General features: G+C 49.4%; 1 protein-coding gene across 1 annotated transcript in view; it reads left to right on the top strand.

Annotated features, from left to right (window-relative positions):
* Positions 1 to 11519: 11519 nt before the first annotated feature.
* Positions 11520 to 17924, top strand: part of LOC139233687 (corticotropin-releasing factor receptor 1-like) — a 350288-nt gene continuing 343883 nt past the window's right edge. The window contains exon 1 of the mRNA XM_070864095.1: positions 11520 to 11586. Within this exon, the coding sequence (XP_070720196.1) occupies positions 11520 to 11586 (67 nt within the window). The remainder of the gene's footprint in view (positions 11587 to 17924) is intronic.

Raw genomic sequence — 17924 nt, 5'->3', positions numbered from 1 at the left:
GAGAGTGTGGGAACACGAGGGAGAATGAGACACACAGAGGGTGTGGGAACAAGAGGGAGAATGAGACACAGAGAGAGTGTGGGAACAAGAGGGAGAATGAGACACAGAGAGAGTGCGGGAACAAGAGGGAGAATGAGACACAGAGAGAGTGTGGGAACAAGAGGGAGAATGAGACACAGAGAGAGTGGGAACAAGATGGAGAATGAGACACAGAGAGTGGGTAACAAGAGGGAGAATGAGACACACAGAGAGTGTGGGCACAAGAGGGAGAATGAGACACAGAGAGAGTGTGGGAACAAGAGGGAGAATGAGACACAGAGAGTGTGGGAACAAGAGGGAGAATGAGACACAGAGAGAGTGCGGGAACAAGAGGGAGAATGAGACACAGAGAGAGTGTGGGAACAAGAGGGAGAATGAGACACAGAGAGAGTATGGGAACAAGAGGGAGAATGAGACACACAGAGGGTGTGGGAACAAGAGGGAGAATGAGACACAGAGAGAATATGGGAACAAGAGGGAGAATGAGACACAGAGAGAGTGTGGGAACAAGAGGGAGAATGAGACACAGCGAGAGTTTTGGAACAAGAGGAAGAATGAGACACAGAGAGTGTGGGAACAAGAGGGAGAATGAGACACACACAGAGTATGGGAACAAGAGGGAGAATGAGACACAGAGAGTGTGGGAACAAGAGGGAGAATGAGATACACAGAGAGTGTGGGCACAAGAGGGAGAATGAGACACAGAGAGAGTTTGGGAACAAGAGGGAGAATGAGACACAGAGAGTATGGGAACAAGAGGGAGAATGAGACACAGAGAGTGTGGGAACAAGAGGGAGAATGAGACACAGAGAGATTGCGGGAACAAGAGGGTGAATGAGACAGAGAGAGAGTGTGGGAACAAGAGGGAGAATGAGACACAGAGAGTGTGGGAACAAGAGAGAGAATGAGACACAGAGAAAGTGCGGGAACAAGAGGGAGAATGAGACACAGAGAGAGTATGGGAACAAGAGGGAGAATGACACACAGAGAGAGTTTGGGAACATGAGGGAGAATGAGACACAGAGAGTGTGGGAACAAGAGGGAGAATGAGACACAGAGAGTGTGGGAACAAGAGGGAGAATGAGACACAGAGAGAGTGTGGGAACAAGAGGGAGAATGAGACACAGAGAGAGTGTGGGAACAAGAGGGAGAATGAGACACAGAGAGAGTGCGGGAACAAGAGGGAGAATGAGACACACAGAGAGTATGGGAACAAGAGGGAGAATGAGACACAGAGAGTGTGGGAACAAGAGGGAGAATGAGACACAGAGAGAGTGTGGGAACAAGAGGGAGAATGAGACACAGAGAGAGTATGGGAACAAGATGGAGAATGAGACACAGAGAGTGTGGGAACAAGAGGGAGAATGAGACACAGAGTGAGTTTGGGAACAAGATGGAGAATGAGACACAGAGAGTGTGGGAACAAGAGGGAGAATGAGACACAGAGAGAGTGCGGGAACAAGAGGGAGAATGAGACACACAGTGAGTATGGGAACAAGAGGGAGAATGAGACACAGAGAGTGTGGGAACAAGAGGGAGAATGAGACACAGAGTGAGTTTGGGAACAAGATGGAGAATGAGACACAGAGAGTGTGGGAACAAGAGTGAGAATGAGACACAGAGAGAGTGTTGGAACAAGAGGGAGAATGAGACACAGAGAGTGTGGGAACAAGAGGGAGAATGAGACACAGAGAGAGTGTGGGAACAAGAGGGAGAATGAGACACAGAGTGTGGGAACAAGAGGGAGAATGAGACACAGAGCGAGTGTGGGAACAAGAGGGAGAATGAGACACAGAGAGAGTGTGGGAACAAGAGGGAGAATGAGACACAGAGAGTGTGGGAACAAGAGGGAGAATGAGACCCAGAGCGAGTGTGGGAACAAGAGGGAGAATGAGACACAGAGAGATTGTGGGAACAAGAGGGAGAATGAGACACAGAGAGAGTGTGGGAACAAGAGGGAGAATGAGACACAGAGAGAGTGTGGGAACAAGAGGGAGAATGAGACACAGAGAGAGTATGGGAACAAGAGGGTGAATGAGACACAGAGAGAGTATGGGAACAAGAGGGAGAATGAGACACAGAGAGAGTGTGGGAACAAGAGGGAGAATGAGACACAGAGAGAGTATGGGAACAAGAGGGTGAATGAGACACAGAGCGAGTGTGGGAACAAGAGCGAGAATGAGACACAGAGAGAGTGTGGGAACAAGAGGGTGAATGAGACACAGAGAGAGTGGCATGAAAGAGAATGAACCAGAAAGAAAAAATGGGGGAACTTTAAATTGGGCGGGATGTAAAGCGGGTTGTGACTGAGGCCCGGTAGCTCGGTGATTATGTTACTGGGCTAGTAATCTGGAAGCCTGGACTAATGATCCAGCAATGTGGGCTCAAAACCCGTCACCACAGCTGGGGATTTACATTCAATTAATTAATTAATCTGGAATTAAAAATACGAGTATCGCTAAAGGTGGCCATGAAACAACCGGATTGTCGTAAAAACCCATCTGGTTCACTAATGTCCTTAGGGAAGGAAATCTGTCGCCATTACCCGGTCTGGCCTATATGTGACTCCAGACCCACAGCGATGTTGTTGACTCTGAACGGCCCTGTGAAATGGCCGAGCGAGATACCACTGCCTTCTCAAGGGCGATTAGGGATGGACACTAAATGCCGGCTTTGCCAATGACACCCACATCCCGCGAGTGAAATTTAAAAAAAAAATCACCCATGCTTTGCTTGCGCTAAAAGTTAAAATGATCCCCCGTGAGACACAGAGACATGTTGAAGGATGAACAGCAGGGACATGGGGCAGGAGGGAAAGAATGAGGGAGCGAGCAAGAGAAAGAGAGAAGGAAAATAAAGAATGAGACATAGAGAAGGAATGAAAGGGGAAAAGAAACAGAGAAGAATGAAAGAGGAGTGGGGACGAGAGCAGAAGGAGGAAGTACAATCCAGATTGCGATTCAGGGACGTGGACAGAGTGAACCCGTGGCAGAGACCAGCCGATCGTGGCCACAGCCCCGCCCAGAGCTCCCCTTCAGTCACCTAAGAACTCATTTTTGGAGTGGAAGCAAATCTTCCTCAATTTCAAGGGACTGCCTATGATGAAGATGACTATCTGTCCACCGCTTCTCTCGACCCCTCCATGGTCTCTAAATTGTCAGACTGCTTGTCCGACATTCACTACTGGATGAGCAGAAATGTTCTCCAATTAAATATTGGGAAGACCAAAGCCATTATCATTGGTCCCTGCCACAAACTGCGTTCCCTAATCACTGACTCCATCCCCCTCCCAAGCATCAATCTGAGGTGAACAAGACTGTTCGCAATCTAGGTGTCATATTTGATCCTGAAATGAGTTTCCAGCCACATATCCGTGGCATAACTAAAACCGCCTTATTCCATCTCCGTAACATTGCCCGCCTCCGCCCCTGCCTCAGCTCTTCTGCTGCTGAAACCCTCATCCATGCCTTCGTTACCTCTCGACTTGACTACTCCAACTCACTCCTGGCCGGCCTCCCACATGCCACACTATGTAAACTTGAAGTCATCCAAAACTTAGCAGCCCGTGTACTAACGCGCACCAAGTCACAATCACCCATCACCCCTGTGCTCAGAGACGAATATTGGCTCCCGGTTAAACGCCTCAATTTCAAAATTCTCATACTTGTTTACTATTCACTCCATGGACTTGCCCCTTCTTATCTGTAATCTGTTTCAGCCTCACAACTGCACAACGTGTCTGCACTCCTCCAATTCTGGCCTCTTGAACATCCCTCATTATAACTGCTCAACCAGCGGTGGCCGTACCTTCAGCCTTAAGCTCTGGAACTCCCTCCCTAAAGCTCCCTGCCTTGCCACCTTTTTTTCCTTCTTTAAGACACTCCTTAAAACCTACCTCTTTAACCTAGCTTTTGGTCATCTGCCTTAGTTTCTTCTGTGGCTCGGTGTCAAATTTATCTGTTTGTCTGTAACATTGGTTAGGTTATGCTTAAATTATATATTAGTTTGGTTAGGCCACAGCTGGAATACTGTGTGCAGTTCTGCTCGCCATATTATAGGAAGAATGTGATTGCACTAGAGAAGGTGCAGAGGAGATTTACTGGGATGCTGCCTGGAATGAAGAATCTTAGTTATGAGGACAGATTGGATAGGCTGGGTTTGTTCTCATTGGAACAGAGGAGGTTGAGAGGGGACCTCATTGAGGTGTACAAAATATTGAGGGGCCTGGACATAGTGGATAGTAAGGCTCTATTTCCATTGGTGGAGGGGTCTATTATGAGGGGGCATAGTTTTAAGGTGGTCGGTCTTAGGTTTAGAGGGGATTTGAGGGCGGTCTTCTTTACGTAGAGGGTTGTGAGGATCTGGAACTCACTGCCTGGAGGAGTGGTGGATGCAGAAACCCTCACCACTTTTAAGAGATGGTTGGATGGGCACTTAAAGTGCAGTAACCTGCAGGGTTATGGATCTAGAGCTAGTAATTGGGATTAGACTGGATAACCTTTTATTGGACGGAGCAGATGTAATGGTAAGTACTGCAGGGAATAGAATACGGCCAGGCTGATCTCCTGGACTCGTGTCGAGCCCCTGGATGGGTTGGAGAGGAATTTTACCAGATTTTTTCCCCAATTGGCCTGGGTTTTTATCTGGTTTTTGCCTCTCCCAGGAGATCACATGGCTTCGGTTGGGGTGGAGTGTAGAATGTTTCAGTATAAGGGGTGTCGCAGTTGTGTGAGGCAGACTGGTTGGGCTGGGAGCTCTCTGCCTTTCCATCATTGTTCATTGCTCATAGGTTTATATGTAACCTTTAGGGCTGCTGACTGAGGGCCGTACGGCTCTTTGTCGGCCGGCGCGGACACAATGGGCCAAAATGGCCTCCTTCTGCGCTGTAAATTTCTCTGTTTCTATGTTTTTATTGTTGTGAAGCGCATTGGGGTGTTTTACTACATTAAAGACACTATATAAACAAAAGCTATTATTAATCAATACTGCTACCCCACCCCTTTTCTTCCCTTCCTCATCTTTCCTGAACACCTTACATCCACGAATATTTAGTACCCAATCCTGCCCTTTGAGCCAGGGCTCCGTTATCACCACAGCATCATATTCCCATGTAGCTGTCTGTGCCTGCAGCTCATCAACCTTGATTAGCACGCTCCGTGCATTCACACACAGTTTCACTTTAAATGTATTTTAGATTTTCTTTTATTCTCGCTTGGTCTGACTCCACCTAATATGTTACTATTTCTTACTCCAGTGCTTTCTGTCTCTCCCAATTCTTTGTGCACCTTGTTTCTCCTTTCTAAAGCTACATCCTGGTGCCCATCCCCCTGCCAAGCTAGTTTAAACCCTCCCCAACAGTACTAGCCAACCCCCCCCGTGAGGATATTGGTCCCGGCTCTGTTGAGGTGCAAAGCGTCCGGCTTATAGAAGTTCCACCTCCCCCAGAAGCAGTCTCAATGCCTCAGGAAACTAAAACTCTCCCACCTGCACCATCTCTCCAGCCACGCATTCAGCTGCTCTATCCTCTGTACTCACTAGCTCGTGGCACCGGGAGTAATCCAGAGATTACTACCTTTGAGGTCCTGCTTTTTAATCTCTTTCCTAGCTCCCTAAAATCTGCCTGCAGGACCTCCTCCCTCTTTTTACCCAGGTCTTTGATACCGATATGGACCACGACCTTTGGCTGTTCACCCCCCAGAATGTCCTGCAGCTGCTCAGTGACATCCTTGACCCTGGCACCAGGGAAGCAACATACCATCCTGGAGTCATGTCTGTGGCCGCAGAAATGTATATCCGTTTCCCTAACTATTGAGCTTTACTCTGGATCTAACCCGTGCCATGCCTGCCCTGGGAGTGTTTGCTGGAACAGCATAAGAACTAGGAGCAGGAGTAGGCCATTTGGCCCCTCAAGCCTGCTCCGCCATTCAATAAGATCATGGACTCAGCTCCACTTCCCCGCTCGCTCCCCATAACCCTTTATTCCCTTATCGCTCAAAAATCTGTCTACCTCTGCCTTAAAGACATTCAATGACCCAGCCTCCACAACTCTCCGGGGCAGAGAATTCCACAGATTTACAACTCTCTGAGAGAAAAAATTCCTCCTCATCTCAGTTTTAAATGTGCGGCCCCTTATTCTAAGACTGTGTCCCCTAGTTTTAGTTTCCCCTATCTGTGGAAATATCCTCTCTGCATCCACCTTGTCGAGCACCCTCATTATCTTATAAGTTTCAATAAGATCACCTCTCATTCTTCTGAACTCCAACCTACTCAACCTATCTTCATAAGTCAACTTCCGGAATTAACCTAGTGAACCTTCTCTGAACAGCCTCCAATGCTGTTCTTCCTTAAATACGGAGAGAAAAACTGCATGCAGTACTCCAGGTGTGGCCTCACCAATACTCTGGACAGTTGTAGCAGGACTTCTCTGCTTTTATATTCTATCCCCCTTGCCAACATTCCATTTGCCTTCCTGATTACTTGCTGTACCTGCATACTAACTTTTTGTGTTTCATGAACACGGACCCCCAGGTCTTTCTGTACTGCAGTACTTTGTAATTGTTCTCCATTTAAATTATAATTTGCTTTTCTATTATTTCTGCCAAAGTGGATAACCTCACATTTTCCCACATTATACTCCATCTGCTAAATGTTTGCCCACTCACTTAGCCGGTCTATATCCCGTTGCAGATTTTTTGTGTCCTCCTCACAATTTGCTTTCCCACCCATCTTTGTATCATCAACAAATTGGCTGCATTACACTCGGTCCCTTCATCCAAGTCATTAATATAGTCGGGTTAATAGTTGAGGACCCAGCACCGATCCCTGCGGCACCCCACTGGTTACTGTTTGCAAACCAGAAAATGACCCATTTATCCCGACTCTGTTTTCTGTTAGTTAATCAGTCCTCTATCCATACTAATATATTACCCACAACCCGTGAGCTTTTATCTTGTGCAGCAACCTTTTTTGTGGCATCTAACCCCGTGCCATACCTGCCCTGGGAGTGTTTGATGGGACAGTGTAGAGGGAGCTTTACTCTGTATCTAACCCGTGCTGTACCTGCCCTGGGAGTGTTTGATGGAACAGTGTAGAGGGAGCTTTACTCTGTATCTAACCCATGCTGTACCTGCCCTGGGAGTGTTTGATGGGACAGTGTAGAGCGAGCTTTCTATCTAACAGTGTCTTGTACAGTGAGCTGACTGATGAGCAGTAATGCCATATAGAGTGCCAGACAAAGAAGGCCACGGGGACAGGATGCAGAAGATAAATTGTGTTTGAAGAAGCTGATTTTGAAGGGATATCAGAGTAATGAATTGGAACAGACTGATTGTAGATTAAATTAAATCAGGGACAATATTGCAAACATATCCTTTGTATATTTGGATACAAGCCCTTGTTGTAATCACTTACTGCACTCGATTATCTCTTTAAACTATCAGAGTAATAGCTCTCCCATTATCATTTAGCAAATTGAGATTGAAGATGTGGGACTGGGCTGGCACAGAGGCTGAGGTTGCAGATTCCTCCAGAGCATCATTTTCATTCTGTGCATTGAGTTGCTGTGACGTTGGTTTCAGTGGAAGGACTCACTGTGAGCGACGGAATCCTTACATTTGCTGCACAAACAGAGGCTCCAATAGTTACCGAGGACCGAGGGGTGGAGAGGGAGTGGAGGCGACTGACTGCAGCCAGGAAACCCGGAGAGGAGGGAGGGCACGGGGAATGACGGGATCGTGGTGGGAACAGAGGGAAGACTGTGATTTTTGTAGCAGGGATTGGATTGGTCAGTACCTGGGGACATTGGCTCAGTCCATCCACACTGAGGGATTAAAACATCCTTTCTGCAGGTTTCCATATGAGCCGCCCAGTCAAACCCTACTCTCCCCCACTACCCGTACCCTTTAATATCCCACCCAGTCTAACCCCACTCTCCCTCACTGCCCGTACCCTTTAATATCCCACCCAGTCTAATCCCACTCTCCCCCACTGCCCGTACCCTTTAATATCCCACCCAGTCTAATCCCACTCTCCCCCACTCCCTATACCCTTTAATATCCCACCCAGTCTAATCCCACTCTCCCCCACTCCCTATACCCTTTAATATCCCACCCAGTCAAACCCCACTCTCCCCCTCACTCCCACACCCTTTAATATCCCACCCAGTCTAATCCCACTCTCCCCCACTCCCTATACCCTTTAATATCCCACCCAGTCTAACCCCATTCACTCTCCTCACCCTTAAATATATCGGTAAATCATTATTAACAAACTCCGCTTTAAGTTTTTTTGTGATCACCTCAATTCTGTGCCTCTGAATACAGTGTCAGTGACTAGGGGCAACAATAGTTCACTGTTTACCTCATTATAAACGTGGATAACTTTGAAGCCCTGCATCAGTACACCACTTAATGTTTCTAATTCTGGGGCAAAAAACTACAGCCTCTGAATCTCTCTTGGTTCCTGTAACCCATCCATCACCCCGGGTAATGCCCTGATGATTCTATTCTGCTCATTTCCATTGTTTTAATATCTTCCGACAATAAAGGGCCCAAAACGGTGCACAGAGCTCCAAATGTAGCCTCAATAAGGTGCAAGTTTGGGTTCAGCAATTTGGTTTTGTATTCCATCTTATTCTGCGTCCCTCCAGCAGAAAACAGGAGAAAATAATTCAAGAGCCATTCTACAGGGTCCCACTTCCCTATCACACATGTGTTGTGCCATAATAGCCCCCCTCCGACTTACTGCCAACCGTCTCCCCATCTCCCCGTCTCCCCGTCTCTCTGTCTCCCTGTCTCCCCGTCTCCCCGTCTCCCCGTCTCCTCATCTCTCTGTCTCCCCGTCTCCCCGTCTCCCCATCTCTCTGTCTCCCCATCTCTCTGTCTCCCCGTCTCCCTGTCTCCCCATCTCTCTGTCTCCCCGTCTCCCCATCTCTCTGTCTCCCCATCTCTCTGTCTCCCCGTCTCCCCGTCTCCCCATCTCTCTGTCTCCCCGTCTCCCCGTCTCCCCATCTCTCTGTCTCCCCATCTCTCTGTCTCCCCGTCTCCCCGTCTCCCCATCTCTCTGTCTCCCCGTCTCCCCATCTCTCTGTCTCCCCATCTCTCTGTCTCCCCGTCTCCCCGTCTCCCCATCTCTCTGTCTCCCCGTCTCCCCGTCTCCCCGTCTCTCTGTCTCCCTGTCTCGTCGTCTCCCCGTCTCCCCATCTCTCTGTCTCCCATCTCCCCGTCTCCCCATCTCTCTGTCTCCCCGTCTCCCCATCTCTCTGTCTCCATGTCTCCACGTCTCACCATCTCCCCGTTTCTCCATCTCTCTCCCCATCTCTACATCTCTCTCCCTGTCTCTCCCTCTCCCGGTCCCACCATCCCACCGTCTCACCGCCTCAATGTCCCACCATCTCACTATCTCACAGACCCACCAAGCACTCCGTCTCCTCATCTCACCTTCTCCTCATCTCCCTGTCTCCCTGTCTCCCCGTCTCTCCATCCCACCTTCTCTCCATCTCCCCATCTCCCCGTCTCACCATCTCCCCGTCCCTCCATCCCACCTTCTCTCTATCTCTCCATCTCCCCATCTCACCGCCTCCCCGTCTCATCGTCTCCCCGTCTCTCCATCTCACCGTCTCCCCGTCTCTCCATCTCACCGTCTCCCCGTCTCTCCATCTCACCGTCTCCCCGTCTTCCCATTTTCCCGTCTCCCCGTCTCCCCGTCTCTCCATCTCACCGTCTCCCCGCCTCGCCGTCTCCCCGTCTCCCCGTCTCCCCGTCTCACCATCTCCCCGTCTCTCCATCCACCGCCTCCCCGTCTCCATGTCTCCCCGACTCTCCATCCCACCTTCTCTCCGTCTCCCCGTCTCACCGTCTCCCCATCCTACTTTCTCCCCGTTTTCCCGTCTCCCCGTCTCCCCGTCTCTCCCCCATTTTCCCGTCTCACCGTCTCCCCGTCTCACCGTCTCCCCATCTCCCTGTCCCACCGTTTCCCCATCTCCCCGTCTCCCCGTCTCCCCATCTCTCCGTCTCCCCGTCTCTCCGTCTCCCCGTCTCTCCGTCTCCCCGTCTCTCCATTTCCTCATCTACCCGTCTCCCCGTCCCACCTTCTCTCCGTCTCCCCGTCCCAACTTCTCTTCGTCTCCCCATCTCTCCGTCTCCCCGTCTTGCCGTCTCCCCATCTCCCCGTCTCTCCGTCTCCCCATCCCACCTCCGCCCCGTCTCCCCGTCCCACCTTCTCCCCGTCTCTCCGTCTCCCCGTCTCCCCATCTCTCCGTCTCCCCGTCTCTCCGTCTCCCCGTCTCTCCGTCTCCCCGTCTCTCCATTTCCTCATCTACCCGTCTCCCCGTCCCACCTTCTCTCCGTCTCCCCGTCTCTCCGTCTCCCCGTCTCACCGTCTCCCCATCTCCCTGTCCCACCGTTTCCCCATCTCTCCGTCTCCCCGTCTCTCCGTCTCCCCGTCTCTCCGTCTCCCCGTCTCTCCATTTCCTCATCTACCCGTCTCCCCGTCCCACCTTCTCTCCGTCTCCCCGTCCCAACTTCTCTTCGTCTCCCCATCTCTCCGTCTCCCCGTCTCTCCGTCTCCCCATCCCACCTCCGCCCCGTCTCCCCGTCCCACCTTCTCCCCGTCTCTCCGTCTCCCCATCTCCCCGTCTCCCCGTCTCCCCGTCTCTCCGTCTCCCTGTCCCACCTTCTCCCCGTCGCCCCGTCTCTCTGTCTCCCCGTCCCACCTTCTCCCTGTCTCCCCATCCCACCTTCTCCCCGTCTCCCCGTCTCCCCGTCCCACCATCTCTCCGTCTCCCCATTTCCCCGTCTCCCCGGCTCACAGACCCACCATTGTGAAGTCTCATTATTGTATGATCTGTTTCTGATTCCAGCTGTTATATGTTCTGTCTTGAATTAGAGGTGATCCAAAACTCGGCTACCCATGTCCTAACTCGCACCAAGTCCTGCTCACCCATTACCCCTGTGCTCGTTGACCTATATTGGCTTCCGGTTAGGAAACGCCACGATTTCAAAATTCTCATCCTCATTTTCAAATCCCTCCATGGCCTCGCCTCTCCCTACCTCTGTAATCTCTTTCAACCCCATAATCCCCCCTGCCCCCAACCTGGGAGGTCTGCGCTCCTCTAATTCTGCCCTCTTGACATCCCTGATTATAATTGCTCAACAATTGGTGGCCGTGCCTTCTGTTGTCTGGGCCCCAAGCCCTGGAACTCCCTCCCTAAACCTCTCCGCCTCTCTACCTCTCTTTCCTCCTTTAAGATGCTCCTTAAAACCGACCTCCATGACCATGGTTTTGGGCACCTGCACTAATTTCTACTTATGTGGCTCAGTGTTAAATTTTTGATCTCATAACACTCCTGTGAAATGCCTTGGGATGTTTCCCTATGTTAAAGGTGCTATATAAATACAAGTTGTTGTTGTAATTCCAGCTGTTGCATGTTGCAATGTTTAATGCAGCATTACTTTCCCTGAACAGGTGACCTTCGCTGAACGATGCTACACTCAGCAACTATACTCGATCAGTACTGCGAGGCTCTCTCAGCTGCGAGCAACTTCACAGGTCAGCAAGAAATATGGTGTCAGGCTTTCAGTCTCTGGCGATGGTCGTGAAGAGATCACAAGAGAGGATCAAAGGGACAGGGATTCAGCACCATCAAGGCAGAATTCCTAAATTGCATTCAGGAGAATCTTTTTAGCCAGTATGTAACAAGCCCAACAAGGGAGGGGGCGATTCTGGACTTAATTTTAGGGAATGAAGCTGGGCAGGTGGAAGGGGTGTCTGGAGGAGAGTATTTTGGTGCTAGTGATCATAATTTAGTTATATTTAGGGTAGTTATGAAAAAGGACAAAGACAGACCCGGAATAAAAGTTCTCAATTGGGGAAAAGCCAATTTTACTAAGCTGAGAGGTGATTTAGCCAAAGTGGACTGGAAACAGCTACTTGTGGGTAAATCAGTGTCAGAGCAGTGGGAAGCATTCAAGGAGGAGATCCGGAGGGCTCAGGCCAAACATGTGCCCTTAAAGAAAAAGGTTGGGAATAACAATCGAGAGTCCCCTGAATGTCTAGGGAATTACAGGGGAGGATGAAGAAAAAAAGCGAGGCTTATGACAGATACCGAGGGCTCAATACTGCAGAAACTCTCGAGGGGTATAGTGCAGGGGTGAAATTCAAAAGGAAATTAGGAAAGCAAAGAGAGAGCATGAAAAAATGTTGGCAAGTAAAGTCAAGGAAAACACAAACATAAATACATTGAGAGCAAGAGGCTAACTAAATAAAGTGCATAATGGATGGGTTCCTTGAGCAGTGTGTAACGGAACCAACCAGGGGGAAGGCTATCTTAGATCTGGTCCTGTATAATGGGACAGGATTAATAAACAATCTCCTCATAAAGGATCCCTTCGGAATGAGTGACCATAGTATGATTGAATTTCAAATTCAGATGGGGGGCGAGAAAGTTACATCTCTAACCAGCGTATTAAGCTTAAATAAAGGAGACTATGAAGGTATGAGGGCAGAGTTGGCTAAAGCGGACTGGGAAAATAGATTAAAGTGTAGAACAGTTGATGAACAGTGGTGTACATTTAAGGAGATAATTCACAACTCTCAAGAAAAATATATTCCAGTGAAGAGCAAAGGGTGTAAAAAGGTGTAACCGTGGCTAACTAAAGAAATAAAGGACGGTATCCAATTAAAAACAAGGGTATACAAAGTGGCCAAAACTAGTGGGAGAACAGAAGACTGGGAAATTTTTAAAAGCCCGCAAAGAACAACAAGAAAAATGATTAAGAAAGGGAAGATAGACTATGAAAGTAAACTAGCATGAAATATAAATACAGCAAGATTTTCAATAAAAAGGAAAAGAGTGGCTAGAGTAAATGTTGGTCCCTTAGAGGACGAGACAGGGGAATTAGTAATGGGGAGCATGGAGATGGCAGAAACTCTGCACAAATATTTTGTATCAGTCTTTACAGTCGAGGACACTAATAATATTCCAACAGTGGATAGTCAAGGGGCTATAGGGGAGGGAGGAGCTTAACACAATCACAATCACTAAGGAGGTGGTACTCAGTAAGATAATGGGACTATAGGCGGATAAATCCTCTGGACCTGATGGCTTACATCCTAGGGTCTTAAGAAAAGTAGCGGCAGGGATTGTGGATGCATTGGGTGTAATTTACCAAAATTCCCTGGATTCTGGGGAGGTCCCAGCAGATTGGAAAACCGCAAATGTAACACCCCTATTTAAAAAAGGAGGCAGACAAAAAGCACAAAACTATGGACCAGTTAGCCTAACATCTGTGGTTGGGAAAATGTTGGAGTCCATTATTAAAGAAGCAGTAGCAGGACATTTGGAAAAGCAAAATTCAATCAGGCAGAGTCAGAATGTTTATGAAGGAGAAGTCATGTTTGACAAATTTACTGGAATTCTTTGAGGATGTAACGAACAGGGTGGATAAAGGGGAACCAGTAGATGTAGTGTATTTGGACTTCCAGAAGGCATTTGGCAAGGTGCCACATAAAACATTACTGCACAAGATAAAAGATCAGAGGAATCAGGATCAGATCAGAGGGTTCTGGATCAGTGGGATCAGGACCAGTGGGATTATAATCGGGATCAGAGGGATCGGGATCAGTCAGATTGGGATCAGAGGGATCAGGATCAGAGGGACTGGGTTGAGTGGAATCTTGATCAGAGGGATCGGGATAAGGATCAGAGGGATCGGGATCAGTGGGATCGGGATCAGTCAGATCGGGATCAGTCAGATCGGGATCAGAGGGATCGGGGTCAATGGATCGGAATCAGAGGGATCGTGATCATTGGGATCGGGATCTGGATCAGAGGGATTAGGATTAATGGGATCGGGATCAGAGGTATCGGGATCAGCAGGATCGGGATCAGAGGGATTCGGAACAGCAGGATCGGGATCCGAGGGATCAGGATCCAAAGGATCACGATCAGCTGGATCAGGATCATTTGGTTCGGGATCATGATCAGAGGGATTGGGATCGTTGGGTTCAGGATCAGATGAATAAGGATCAGTGGAGTTGGGACCAGAGGGATCAGGATTGGGATCATTGGTGTCGGGATCAGTGGGATTGGGTTCTATCGGAACAGGATTGGGATCAAATGGATCAGGATCAGAGGGATCAGGATGAGAGAGATCAGGATAGTGATCTGGATCAGTGGGATCTGGATCAGAGGGATCTGGATCAATGGGATCTGGATCAGAGGGATCGGGATATGGATCAGTGGGATCAGGATGAGAGGAATCGAGATCAGAAGGATCTGGATCGGTGGGATCGGGATAGAGATCTGAATCAGTGGGTTCGGGATCAGAGGTATCGGGATCAGTTAGATCAGGATCAGGATGAGGATCAGTGGGATCGAGATCAGAGGGATTAAGATCAATAGGATCGGGATCAGTGCAATCTGGATCAGGATCAGTGGGATCGGGATCAGAGGGATCCGTTTCTGGATCAGAGGGATCAGGATCAGAGGGATTGTGATCGGGATCAGAGGGATCGGTTTCTGGATCAGTGGGATCAGGATCAGAAGGATTGGGATCAGTGGAATCAGGGTCGGTTGAACCAGAATCAGTGGGATTGGGATCAATGGGATTGCGATCAGTGGGATCGTGATCAGTGGGATCGGGATTGGGATCAGAGGGATTGGGATTGGAGGGATCAGGATGAGAGGAATCGGGATCAATCAGAACAGGATTGGGATCAAAGGGATCGAGATCAGAGGGATCTGGAGAGGGATCTGGATCAGTGAGATCGGGATTGGGATGAGGATCAGTGGGATCGGGATTGGGATGAGGATCAGTGGGATCGGAATCAGTGCAATCAGGATCAGTGGGATCAGGATCAGAGGGATCGGGTTCGGAGAGAGCGGGATCAATCAGATCGGGATCAATGGGAACAGGATAAATGGAATTGGGATCGTGATCAATGGGATTGGGATCAATGGGATCGGGATCAGAGGGATCTAAATCAGAGGGATTGTGATCAGACAGATCGGGATATGTGGGATTGGGATATGTGGGATCAGGATCAGTGGAATCGGGATCAGAATAAGAGGGTTAGGTTTCTGGATCAGAGAGATTGGGACCGGGATCAGTGGGATTGGGATCAAAGGGATTGGGATCAATGGGATCAGGATGAAAGTGATATGGATCAGTGGGAGAAGAATCAATGGGATTGGGAGCAATGGGTTTGGGATCATGATCAGAGGGATCGGAATCATTGGTGTTGGGATCAATGGGATCGGGATCAGGATCAGTGGGATCGGGATTGAGATCAAAACGAGTGGGATCAGATGGATTGGGAAGAATGGGATCAGGATCAGAGGGATTGGGATCGGAGGGATGGGAATCAATGGGAATGGGATCAATGGGAACGGGATCAAAGGGAACGGGATCAGAGAGATTGGGATTGGAGGGATCGGGATCAATCAGAACGGGATTGGGATCAAAGGGATCGGGATCAGAGGGATCAGAATCAGTGGGATTAGGATCAATAGGATTGGGATCAAAGTGATATGGATCAGTGGGATCGGGATTGGGATCAGAGGTCAGGATCAGTTGGATCAGGATCAGTGAGATTGGGATCAGTGGGATCGTGATCAGTGCGATCGGGATTGGGATCAGAGGGATTGGGATTGGAGTGATTGGGATTAGAGGAATCGGGATCAATCAGAACGGGATTGGGATCAAAGGGATCGGGATCAGAGGGATCTGGACAGGCATCTGGATCAGTGGGATCGGGATCAGAGGGATCTGGATCTGGATCAGTGGGATCGGGATCAGAGGGAGTTGGATCTGGATCAGTGGGATTGCGATTGGGATGAGGATCAGTGGGATCGGGATCAGTGGGATCAGGATCAGTGACATCAGGTTTAGGATCAGAGAGATCAGGATCAGTAGCATCGGAATCAGTGGGATCGAAATCAGTGGGATCAGGATCAGAGGGATCAGGATCAGAGGAATTTGGATCAGTGGGATCTGGATCAGTGGGATCGGGTTTGGAGAGAGCCTGATCAATCAGATTGGGATCAATGGGAACAGAATAGATGGAATCGGGATCGGGATCAATGGGATTGGGATCAATGGGATCGGGATCAGAGGGGTCTGGATCAGAGGGATCTGAATCAGTGGGATTGGGATCAGACCTAATAGGATATGTGGGATTGGGATATGTGGGATCGGGATCAGTGGGGTCGGGATCAGAATCAGAGGGATAGGTTTCTGGAACAGAGAGATTGGGACCGGGATCAGTGGGATTGGGATCAAAGGGATTGTGATCAGACAGATCGGGATATGTGGGATTGGGATCAGTGGGATCGGGATCAGAATAAGAGGGATAGGTTTCTGGAGCAGAGGGATTGGGACTGGGATCAGAGGGTTTGGTTTCTGGATCAGTGGATTCAGGATCAGAGGGATTGGGATCAGTAGGATCAGGATCAGTGGGATTGGGATCAAAGTGATTGGGATCAATGGGAGCAGTATCAATGGGATTGGGAGCAATGAGTTTGGGATCGTGATCAGAGGGATCATTGGTGTCGGGATCAGTGGGATCGGGATCAGGATTAGTGGGATCGGGATTGGGATCAAAGGGATTGGGATCAGATGGATCGGGAAGAATGGGTTTGGGATCAGAGGGATTGGGATCGGAGGGCTGTGGATCAATGGGAACGGGATCAGAGAGATTGGGATTGGAGAGATCGGGATCAATCAGAATGGGATTGGGATCAAAGGGATCAGATCATAGGGATCAGGACCAGTGGGATTGGGATCAATAGGATTGGGATCAAAGTGTAATGGATCAGTGGGATCGGGATTGGGGTCAGAGGGTTCAGGATCAGTGGGATCAGGATCAGTTGGATCAGGATCAGTTGGATCAGGGTCAGTGGGATTGGGATCAGTGGGATCGGGATCAGGATCAGAGGGGTCAGGACCAGTGGAATCAGGAGCAGTTGGATCAGGATCAGTGGGATTGGGATCAGTAGGATCAGGATTGGGATCAGAGTGATTGGGATCGGAGGGATCGGGATGAGAGGAATCGGGATCAATCAGAACGGGATTGGGATCAAAAGAATCGGGATCAGAGGGATCTGGACAGGGATCTGGATCAGTGGTATCGGGATCAGAGGGATCTGGATCCGGATCAGTGGGATCAGGATTGGGATGAGGATCAGTGGGATCGGGATCAGTGGGATCAAGATCAGTGAGATCAGGTTTAGGATCAGAGGGATGGGGATCAGGATCAGTAGGATCGGGATCAGTGGGATATGGATCAGTGGGATTGGGATTAGTGGGTTCGAGATCAGTGGGATCAGGATCAGTGGGATCAGGATCGGAGAGAGCGGGATCAATCAGATCGGGATCAATGGGATCGGGATCAGAGGGATCTGGATCAGAGGGATCTGAATCAGTGGGATTGGGATCAAACCTAATGGGATATGTGGGATTGGGATATGTGGGATTGGGATCAGTGGGGTTGGGATCAGAATCAGAGGGGTCGGGATCACAGGGATTGGGATCAGTGGGATCACGACTGGGATCAGAAAGATTGGGATCAATGGGATTGGGAACATTGGGTGAGGGATCGGGATCATTGGTGTTGGGATCAGTGGGATCGGAATCAGGATCAGTGGGATCGAGTTGGGATCAAAGGGATCGGAATTGGGACCAGATGGATCGGGATGAATGGGATTGGGATCGGGATCAGAGGGATTGGGATCGGAGGGACCGGGATCAATGGGAACGGGATCAATGTTAATGGGATCAGTGAGATCGGGATCAGAGGGATCGGGATTGGAGGGATCGGGATCAATCAGAACGGGATCAATCAGAACGCAGATTGGGATCTGCAAAAGGACATAATAGGCTAACTGA

The sequence above is a fragment of the Pristiophorus japonicus genome, chromosome 21 (assembly GCF_044704955.1).
Source record: "Pristiophorus japonicus isolate sPriJap1 chromosome 21, sPriJap1.hap1, whole genome shotgun sequence".
Taxonomy (NCBI): Eukaryota; Metazoa; Chordata; class Chondrichthyes; family Pristiophoridae; genus Pristiophorus; species Pristiophorus japonicus.
The sequence above is the reverse complement of the archived record's forward strand: the minus strand, read 5'-3'. Positions and strand labels throughout refer to the sequence as shown.